This window comes from Trifolium pratense, linkage group LG7 (assembly GCF_020283565.1).
Source record: "Trifolium pratense cultivar HEN17-A07 linkage group LG7, ARS_RC_1.1, whole genome shotgun sequence".
NCBI classification, from domain to species: domain Eukaryota; kingdom Viridiplantae; phylum Streptophyta; class Magnoliopsida; order Fabales; family Fabaceae; genus Trifolium; species Trifolium pratense.
The window spans coordinates 40,841,076-40,852,866 of NC_060065.1; the positions used below are offsets into that span (position 1 = coordinate 40,841,076).

The 11,791-nt window shown below is 30.5% G+C and overlaps 1 protein-coding gene across 1 annotated transcript; it reads left to right on the forward strand.

Moving 5' to 3' along the window:
- The first annotated feature begins 10,503 nt into the window (after positions 1-10,503).
- On the forward strand, positions 10,504-10,785 carry LOC123896414 (VQ motif-containing protein 10-like). Its single transcript, XM_045946804.1, has one exon. The coding sequence runs from the start codon at positions 10,504-10,506 to the stop codon at positions 10,783-10,785; it is 282 nt and encodes a 93-aa protein (XP_045802760.1).
- Positions 10,786-11,791: the final 1,006 nt, after the last annotated feature.

Consider the following 11,791-nt stretch of genomic DNA (forward strand, 5'->3'; position numbering starts at 1 on the left):
GATGGGTGTATCTACGCCATCAATGGATGTCGGAAAACAACTGAAGATCCTTGATGGCTAGTGAATGACTATCATTTCGATGTCGGCCATTACAATATGTCTGGATACTTCGACCGTTGGGCAGAAACATGTGTCCTTGGGCAGAAACATGTATGTCTGGATACTTCGACCGTTGGGCAGAAACATGTGTCCTTTGTAACACCCTAACCCATACTACCCTTAAAAACGTAATATTAAAAACTTTTTAACAAGTGTAAAGGCAGAGTGCCACGCGGTAATTAAAACACAAGCATACACACAGAGCGTCATGAAGTTTAACATGAAAAGCAACAGCGGATTCAATAAAAACCAAGCATGCATATAGATATATATATACATAAGCCATATTCATCCCTAAGGATGTCACTTATACAAGAACTAGCATAACAAAAGGTAACACCGATATACGATGAAAGCCAAGCGTAATCCCCGACTCGATGTTACATTACCAGAGCAGTTACTATTTACAAACTCTAACCAAAAGCTAGTACTAAAAGGAGAAATCTATGCTAAGTCTCCTCACCAAAAGATACTTCAACACCAAGCTAAAACAGCAGTCTAATCGTCGGCACAGTCCTTAGCCTGAATATCTGAACCCCCAAAGGTCCAGCAAATAACACAAAGCAGAGAGTTAGAAAACATAATCGCAGAACATACGAGCATAAGAAAGGCCTTACACTTTCGAACTATCATACATATTCTAACTCACGCCATACAATTACAGTATTAAATACATAGGAATTTACCTAGTCAGCTACCTACAGCGAACACGTCAAAACCGGTCAAGTAATGTCACATAACGATTACCAAGTAATGTGCATATACCCTAATGCAATCTAATGCCAATTAATTCACTGTCATGCCATCCCTAGACATGACTAAATGCATGTGGTACCAAGGCGTCTCACTAACGGTGGACCAAGAACAGTTTTATATCTTGCTGGATATGTCGGAACTTACCGAACCATCTTATCTCCCTTGGATAAGCCAACACAGTTTTATATCCTGTTGGATAGCAGCTCTGGACTCATGGATTCATCTAATCCGATCCTCGGCTTCATTATGGACACATAATCCATTTTCGTTATTGGAACCCAAGTTTCCAATGTTCACATACAATCATGAATGCATGTATGTATGCACATATCAACCATATGATATTCTTTAGCTCGAAGCTACTCTTTTATGAATGCGGGAGCACAATCCTAACACATTCACTTAACATTACAAATTAATGCCAAAACATCGCATTACTTACTTTAAACTGCAACTTATTGCATACACGTACAAATCATATAACGATTAACAATAAGCATTAACAGCATCAACATGTATCAGCAATCATGTAAGGATACCCTTAAATCATGTTACAAGTGCCTAATTACACTTACAACCATTAACAAAAAGTTGCAGGTTCAGTACTGTTCGCTAAGCGAAGCAGTAGCGAACAGGTAGCGAACTATTCGCTAAGCGAAGCTCAGTTCGCTGCAGCGAACTACGTCAGAGGATTACAGGTGCATGGCGAACAGGTAGCGAGCTTGTGGCGAGCAGGTTCGCGTAGCGAATCTCCTGGTCGCTTAGCGAACTACACCAGAAAAATATCTGTTCTTGAGTTTTCTAAGGCGGTTTAACATTGGATCAGCTCAAAAATTCACCCAATCAAGTTATAAATTCTTATAAACAGCAATTTCAAGCATATATGGTATCAAGGAACATTAATCATCCCTTACAAACCTCCAAATACCTCACAAAATCATGATCATGCCCTTTTCTTGGTTTTTAAGCAACTTTCATAAACTTTTCAAACATGATTCAAACACATACATATTTTTCATGAAATCAAGCTAGTGATTAACACATACAAAGTGATGATGAAGAACATCACACTCACATACAAAAGCTTAATCAAAAGTCTAAAAAGAAATTGAGTGGGAGAGTTCGGGAATGGAGACATAGACAATCTCCCCTCTCCTTGCCACTCAAGAATCATGAATTCTAATCTCTTACCTTAAGTTTGGTGATGATCCAAGCCTTCTCTTGCTCAAGCTTTCTCTCTTGATCAAACCCTAGCCCTTGCTCTATGGTTTTGCTCTTGCTTCTAAGACAAAAGTCATGAAATGAGCCAAGTCTCATGACAAGGTTTCTTTATATACCTCTCCCTAAAAGTCATGAACCAAGCCCAAGTGGCTTAGGCCCAAATGGCCTCTCACGCCCATTAAGCCCAAAACAAAGGTTCTCGCGTCTAATATCTTACGCTCGGCTAAATAATTATTTGTCGCTCACTAAAATAATAAAAGCCAATTAATAAATAAAATAACATTTAATAAAATATACGAATACGAAAAATGGGTCGTTACATCCTTGGGCAGAAGCCATGTTTGACTGTCAGTGAGGGAAATTTCTTTTTTTTACTAGAACTAACCAAATTCATGAACCATATGTACATTTTCATCTCCTAAAATTGAAGAAAGAAAAATGCTAAACAGTATTAATAAGAAAATGTAAAAAGCTATCTCACCATTATTAATAAGAAAATTTCTATGTTGAAACTTGTGCATCCAATACTTAAAAAATGTAAAAAACTATCTCACCATTATTAATTTTATTTATTAATATTTTTAATATACTTAACAAGTGATCGGGACACTGTTTAACATATCCTTAAAGAAATATCAACTCAAATACATTTTTAGTTGCTTGAATATCTTCCCTTTCATCTTCTTCTAAACTCTTAATTTAAAATCCTCAGATTTCAATCAATATTGTCAAAAGACTTTTTTTTTTTCGGAAAAAGATAACTAGGAAAATCTTCTTTTATGTATCTCTTTTGTTCTTGTTAACTTAGAAAAATCTTCACTAAAACGATAATTAATCTCTCTTTGTAATTCCAAATTTAGTGAGGATTGATTCTGTGGAAAGATAACTCAATTACGGTCATTTCATGTTTGGTGAATTATTGATCCAAATTGAGTTGTGTGCGACACTTTGAAGTTGTGACTCGAAAGTAGAATTTTAGGGGGGCAAAATCCAAAAAATTATAAAACAGAGGGGGTAAAAGTCCGCGTTTTAAAACAGGGGGTAAAATTCTGATTTAATCAAAATAGGGGGTAAAACTGCATTTAAGACTACTTTTTTTTAACTTTTTTAATTTAAGGTATTAGATGATGATGAGTATGAAAATGTTCATATGATTCATGAATTTATTTATTTTTTATTTCACATATTTTAAAAAATAATAAAAGAAAATTAACTTGTGCATATTTTAATAGATAAAAAATTTAAATGAGACAAAAAAAAACATATATGTTAAAAGGTGAATTTTTCGGTATATATTTTATTTAGACTAATGGTACGGTGGACCACCCTTATAAGTGGTCCACCGTGGACAAGTGTGATCTAACGAATACGAATTTTATAAAATTTACCGTTTGATTGAAAGTTTATATCATATAGATTATCCATAAAAAAAATTAGAAAAATTGAAAATCATTTGATTTGTCATTGAGATCCATCAGGATTTACGACATTTAATAAACTGTTAATCTTGATGTGTCTCAATAACATAACATATCAAATGATTTTTTTATTTTTCTAAATTATTATCGATAATCTATATGATATAAACTTTCAATCCAATAGTGAATTTTGTTAAATTGGTATTCGTTAATGTTATTTATAACTAGTCCTCCACGATCCATATTAGAATTTATCATTTTATTTAATGTGCACTAGTACACATGCTGATGTGGACACTTGTGGTAGGTTCACAAATAATTCTTTTTAATTTTTCTAAATTAAATATTATTTATGAATCTATTTAAATTGTACAATTCAGTAGTATATCATCGGTATATGTCCAAATAAGACAAGTGTTGCTTTCTTGGCCATTTGCAAAGGAGAGAAACAAAATCCTAGTCTCACTGCTGACGTCCAAATAATCTTGTGACCGAAAATGTGCCGTTGCTCTCGTTGTAAATCATTATTTTATATAACTTTTTTTATTAATATTATTTTTATATAAATAAATTAAAGCACTTATTCTAAAATTTCCAGCTTCGATAAACTTATACTAAGGTGATCTGAGTAGAATATTTTTTGTCTTAACTTACAATATTTTCCTTGCTTCTTAATTAACATCATGTATTGACAAAAGGAGCCAAATAATGTCAGCTATCTCATTTGTGTCTTCTAGATTAAGAAAGAGTATATTTGTTTGTTATAGCTTTTCCATCAGAAAAACTTTTTTGCAAAAGGAGCGAAATAGAAGCGTGTCTAATATGAATCTCCCCGCAATAGTTTAAAGTTAGATATTTTTAATTTTAGTGAAAGATAAATTTTACAAGAAAATTAATATTTTATTAAATTTATCTAAATTTTTTTTTTTTGATAAGTAATAAAATATTATATAAAAGAAAGTACTAAGGGTACTTCAACTAATACAAGAGAAAAATTTAGATGCTTTGAAGGTAATCTAAAGGATTAGTACACCAATTGGTATAGGAATAACATAATTTCCTTCCACTCCTATTAACAAACCAAAACCAAGAAAAATGTTTAATCCTATCCACTACCTTACTTAGAATGATTGAAACACCTTTAAAATAACGTTATTTTCTAAGATTTCAAATGATCCAAGTTGTAGCACACCAGACCAATTGTGTCACCTTCTTCAATTTGCTAGCTTTAAGGGATTCGCCAAAAGCAATGAAATGCGCTCATCCAGCTTCTTGCGTAGCAGAACTAAAGTAAAGCCAATCATAAATACCGTTTTCTAAAATAATTAGAGTGCATGCAGTTATAACCGGGAAAAGTTTAATATTATGAAAGGGCATATTATAAATGACATCGGTTGCTGTCTCTCCTATGTCATAATTTAATTTATTCATCAACGACCAAAATCTATCATAAGCATTTTACAGGTGCATTTGATCTGCTAAAAAATAGGAGATTGGACTGAACAACTTTTGTTGTACCCTGTTTGATTTGAAACTGGTTATGAGATTGCACAAGTTAAGTAGGAAGGGACAGGATAAAAACAAGATTTTTTGTCCCTCACTAAACCACAGAACAATTTTTTGTCCACAGTACAACTATAAAAAATACGAAAATACCCATTTTATTTTCGAATATAAAAATATTATCGCCCTATATCTCTCCGATATAAGTATTATCCTGTCCTGTATTATATTATTATGTCCTGTACTGTTCTGTCTAGTCCTTGCTGTTTTAGGAATCAAACGCACCCTACATAATTCAAAGTTCAAACTATAGTGTTTATAAAATAAGATAACGGGTGCAAATAATAATTTAGACTGGATCCTTTCATCTGCTTTAGTCTAAAAATAAATATTTTATATATAATAAGTTGATTTAAGGGGTCCCTTCAACAACAAAAAATTGACTTAAGAAAAGTGAAGAAGGGTATCGATGCAATGAAGCATTCTTCTAAACTAGAACTTTGACCCATGCGGTGCATGAGTCTAATTAGATGTAATATGTAACAATAAAAAATAAAATACAAAAATTCTAAGAGCATTTTCAATAAGAGTAGTATAGGGAATTTCATGGACTAATTATTCTATATTTGTTTATGTGCTTATTTTATATTTTATATATTTTTTAAATAATTTTTGAACCCCATCGTTTTGTTTACTTATTAAAAAAAAATTGCTGATAACTAAAGGTTAAAAAATTGATGATAATTAAAGGTTAAAAAAAAAAATAAAGACGTAATCAAGAACATAAACTTAAGTAGACATCCATAAATAAATAAAAATTGTGATTAATTCCGCCGTTCAAATTTATTGAAAACAGGGTTAACATATTAGGATTCCTAAATTCTTTCATAATTGAAGCACATGTTTTAGCGGTTGAAAGATTTTATTGTAAGTAAGAGATGCAGGTTCGATGACAAATCTGTATATTTTTAATATAAAGCTGCAATAAAAAGAAAGAGAAAATTAGGGGAAAAAAATTTGGTTTAGGGTTAGCTTATGTTAGCAAGCTTATAATATAAGAGATTATCGGTTTTTAATTATTTAAATTGTGCAATAAAAATTGATGGTGCTTAATTGTCGTATGAAATCTTTCCTATGAAAGTTGATGGAGCTTAACACTTTGTGGACATAATTTAAATCACAATTGGTCTGCTAGTGCATATTATATCAATTGATCATCGGTTAATATTAAATCTGCAATATTAAAAACAAAATAATGAATGTGATTAGTGACATGACTATGGTTGTGTTTGGTTGTATTGCAAAAAAAATTGATTTAGTAGAATTGAGTTTGATAATAACTTTCCAAATTACACGTAATAATAACTTTCCAAATCTTTGCGTAAAAAAAAAAAAACTTTCCAAATCTCACATGATAATTATTCTCTAAATTTATGATCCGGTAGAAAAAAAAATCATTGATCAGGAAAGACATAAAAATATTTCGTGATGAATAATATAGTCAACAATAATTTTGATATGATATACTTTTAATCAATTATTGCACATAATTTTACTCACAATTGGTATACTTGCTATAATGGTTGGAAATATTGTCTTGCATTGAAGGATTGCGGGTTCGAATCCTAGTCAAGATAAAATTGTATTATTTTTTAATAAAAATTGCAAGATAAAATGGAGGGAAAATAGGGAAAACAAATTAGGGTTTAGAGTTTGCTTGTGTATACAAGCTTATAATATAAAAGATTGGAACATTCATTTTATAATTGCAAAGTCCAACTACGTATATTCATTTTAATTCGTAATTATAATCCAGCTATCATTGGCGGATACCGGCTGCAAATTATTTAGAAATTAATAATAATAATAATAATAATAATAATAATAATAATAATATATGAAGATAAAGTTGTAACATGTACCAAAAAAATAAATTAAAGTCGTTGGAGTTTGTTGGGATGTGAAGTTGGGTATTGATATTTCTAGTTGATTAATGGTCCGCTTGTCGTCTTCTTTTCTTAGTGGTTGATCGTCGCTGCATTTATTCCGGAGACAGGTGTTTTGGTATTTGAGGTATTGGGGAATGCTTGTTTGGCCTTCTTGTTTTTTTGTTGATTGAGTATGTGTTTGAGGTATCAGTGTTTGTTGTTTTTTCTTGCCATTTTTAAGTGAGGAACCTCTAGTTGTGTGTACTACTGGCACCCCTTCTTGTCTTTGTATTATAGATATTTTTTGTCTTTGGCTTGAAGAGCTTGGTATATCGAAAGTGGTTCAAGCCATAAACGATACAATTGCCCAAACTGAATTTAAGTTTATTATTAATGATGGTAAGTTATTATTAACAGTTTAATACCACTATCCAAACTTTTAAGACAGGTTTCATTAGGCGGCAACTCAATTTTGTCGCTCAATCATAACTTAGCGAGGGTCAGTGGCGGATCTATGGGAGGGCTGAGGTGGGCTGCGGCTCTCCCCCAAAAATTAGGAAATTACTAAAATACTCTTGGTATATTTTAAAATTACATATTTATAATCATATCATATATATATTTACGAAAGAAAATAGTTATGAAAGTAAAGCGATAGCCTAGTGGTTGTCGAGACGAGGAGGTGTGTTTGTTTTTGAGAGCTGAAGGTCATGGGTTCTAAGCATGTCTTTGATTGTTTTCTTTTTATATATGTTTTTAAAATCATTTTTAATACACATCCTTGATGGTAAAATGATTGTCTTAGACCATTGATGTAAAGACATAATTTTGAAATTAATGTTTTTTTTCATACAATATATCAATTCATATTCATAATTTTTATTTTTACCAAAAAAATAAAACACAACCATTTTCATTTTTTTTTGTCAAGTACCCTAATGGCTAGAAAATTCCCCTTAAATGTGAATAAGTGGAGTGTCCGGAGTTCGAACTCCGACTCCTACATATATAATGTGATGTCTCTGTCAACTGAGTTAAACTCACAGGAAAAAAAATTAACGACCCACCCGAAAAAAAATTACTAGTTCCGCCACTGGCGAGGGTGTTAAGACGGTATGCTAGTCACCAATCATTTAATTTGATTCCGTCTTGTATTATAACGATGTTGATGAATGAAAGAATATAATTTTGTGTTTGTCAAAAAAAATTCTCTACATTTCACATGTGGTAAATATATATATTATTATGTTGTAAGCAGTAGCTCTGTTGCAAGGAAACAATATTATGCAAGTTCATGAACCCAGTTCTATTCAATTTTCAAAGGGGTCGTATAGTGTGTTTGACAATACAATCCCAACTTTCATTGACCCAAAGCTCCCTAGAAAATTGCTTAAATTGACTATTTATCCTACATCGTAGGGTAAACCATCTTCTCTATTGATAATATAAAAAGATTTACACGATATAGTGTATCAAAATTATAATTATTTTCAGACAAAGAAAGAAGTCAGATAACAAACAGAACTGACATCCAACTAGATTAACACTTTAACCCAATCCAATTATAATTTTTTTTGGGTTTATAATAAGCTGTGGATCGAACACAGGACCTCTAACGTTCTGCTCAAATCCCTCACCACTAGATCAAACCTAGTGGTTTAACCTTATCTATAAAATTAGTCACCGTCCTTGGCATAAAACCAAGTTAAGGAAAAGATTGTAGTATGATTACAAAAATTAACAAAATATGTATTCAGTTAAACTCAACCTATTTCTAAAGAAAGCATAAATCACACCAATAATAAACATTTTAAGTATGCCCTAGATTGACCATCTTGTTGTCTTCTCAATAAATATGAGAATGATAAAATTCATTTGGGAAGCAAACGCCATCAATTAAGCGACCAAGACACAATATTAGTATTCTTGTAAGCCAACCATTTGAGAGTCAGATTCAATCCAGTGATAATGACATCCTTTTTTTGAGCAATTTCAGTAGCTAACATTATCACACCAATTAACTTTGCATGTAAGGTGTTAGTGATACCAAAATTTTGAGCAAAACCTCAAGAATGGCAGCTGAAATGTCTCTAAAAAAATACTAGCACAAGTCGATATATGGGCCAGAGCTACCAAGAATTGCACCATCAGTATTGTATTTAATGTATAAGACTATATGTAATTGTTTTTTGAAAAATGCTAACATATGTGCCTTAGGGCTCATGATACTACGTAGACAAATATAAAAATATTTTGTTGAAAGTAGTGCATTCAATTTTTTAAGCATTAGTTTTTTTTTGGTATTAATAAATACTTTATCTAGTCATTTTTATATAAGAAACAAAACACATAAATCACGAAGATCAAAGAAGCATATTACTAGTATTATGAATTAAAATTTATTCGATGAATACCCCTATATATTTAATTACTCTTAATTCCACTAATTAACTTACTTATTTTGATATTTTCTCTGATAACAAATAAAAACACCTGAAATTAAACATTTAATACATTTGAAAAATGGTCAAAAGTTCTTATAAAAAATGACAAAAAAAATTCTCACTTTTATTTCTTACTAGGATCCGGACCCGTGCCAAGCACGGGTAAAATGAGTCAAAAATTTAACATTTTAATATTAAAATTTTCATAATTCTCAAATAAAATGAATGAAAAATGAAAAGCTATAACATAAAAAAAAAAAAAAAAAGTAGGATCTCGTATTTGTCAAAAGTTAAATAAAATATGATCCTGTATTAATATATAAATATAGTTCCGGTGTAAATCACAAAAAAAATAAGTAGGCCCCGTATAAATTACAAAAAAATAAATCATTTCTCTTATACGTAAAAATATAGACTTGTTGTCCCATAAGTCCTAGCTAGCTCAACTGACAAAATGCCGAAATTGTTACGCCAGACATCGTGACCCGGGTTCGAATCCGGGATCTCACAATTATATGAGAGTTTAATTTCAGTGGATTGTCACTTCATCTAAGACAAAAAAAAATATAGACTTGTTTGTGTGTAAACTTTTATAAAAAAATTTCTATATTTGAATATTTTGGAACACATGTTAGCATGACCTTATAATGTCCGATCTAACAATTTCAACATTTTTATCATGTGATTAGTAGAAAAATAGTGACATATTTTTATTTTTTATTTTTGGATACAATAGTGAAGTGACATATTTTCATGCGATGAGTACTAAATACTAATAACATGAAATCTTCTAGTCCTAGTCCTGTGCAAAAAGAAATGGTAAGTTTCTTGTCTTCCATAAATAAATAACAACGGTCAAAACATGTGATCTAGATACATTGACCTTTGCCACTAGTCAAATCTACCCCACCCATATTAATATATTAATATAAATACCAATATAAAAATATAAATAATTGGAAAAAGCCAAACCATGAAACACAATAAATACACAAACGAACTAGAATTTCAATACAGCCAAATTATCAACACTTGCTTCTTCTTTTTATACCCAATTAAGCCATTCTAGACAAAAAAACAACTTTTTCTTCAATTAAGCTATTATAGACAAAAATCAACTTTTTCTTCTTTATGATGAGTGGTGGAAGCAGTAGGATGATGAATCCTGTGAAGATTGTGATCATCAACACACAATATGTAGAAACTGATGCTACAAGTTTCAAATCTGTTGTTCAGAAACTCACTGGTAAAGATTCTGATGCAGAAGCAAAAGTTGAAAAATCTCAGAAGAAGAAGCATGATCAAAGTGGGGATGGCTCTTTTCTTATGAGTGATGTGTCGTTTAAGGAGTTTGATAGACTTCTTAATGATATGCCACTTATTAATGAGATTTGGTCTGATAATCTGATTAATTAATTAACTTAATTTTCATTTTTGTATAATATGTTTGTATTTGATTATTTTGAGTGCATACTATAGTGCACAACAAAACATTCACATGTTTTGTTATTTTTGTTTTACTATTGTTTTAACATGTTATTGTTATATATATTACTAATAATTAGTACTGTTGGTTATTTTATATATCAATGTTGCTAATTATTAGAATTATAATTTAGGTGATGCATCATTATATAAAATGAAAAATAATAAAATTTATTTTAAATTCATCTTTTTATAAAATAAAAGAGTGATTTTGACATTTAATAACTTAAATATTCATGTTAGAGATTTTAACTTAATAAAAACCAAAATTTTTTTAAAAAGCTATCTCTAAAAAAAATAATTTTTATAAAAAACTATTTAAAATAACTTTTTTTTTAGAGATATTTTTTGAAATTTTATGATCCAAAAATTTTTTAATAAAAAAATGATAAAATACATAAAACGACATTTTAAAAAAAGCTATTTAAACTAATTTTTCATTTAAAACTTTTATAAAAACATTCTTTTTTTTTTACTAATTATAAAAACATCAATTCTTTGTTAAAAAACTTTTAGCACAAAAACAATACACTACAAAATCATCTTTTAAAAAAGTTAAAACAAACGCACCCGTAATCATATATGTTGAAAGCAAACAAGTGGATCTATGGATTTGTTATTATGTTTTCTTCCTTCTATACAATTAAACCAACACCAAGGTTCTCGTGAGTTTAGCTCAATTGATGGGGACATCAGCATTTTATATGCAGGAGCCGAGGTTCGAACCCCGGACACTACACTTATTCATCTTTAAAAGGTAGAATTTCAACCTACTAGGCTACCTAAAAAGAAACCAAGACCAAGCCATCCGCTTTTTGTTCTATCAACCACATCCAGGTAACATTAGCAATATTTCCTTTAAACAAAGTTTCATTGCGTTCCAGCCAAATATTTCATGTTGTGGCTAGTCAAATTAAATGGACACCTTCCTACTATA

Coding starts and splice junctions, on each gene's coding strand:
- LOC123896414 (XM_045946804.1), top strand. CDS start 10,504: ATGAGTGGTGGAAGCAGTAGGATGATGAATCCTGTGAAGATTGTGATC.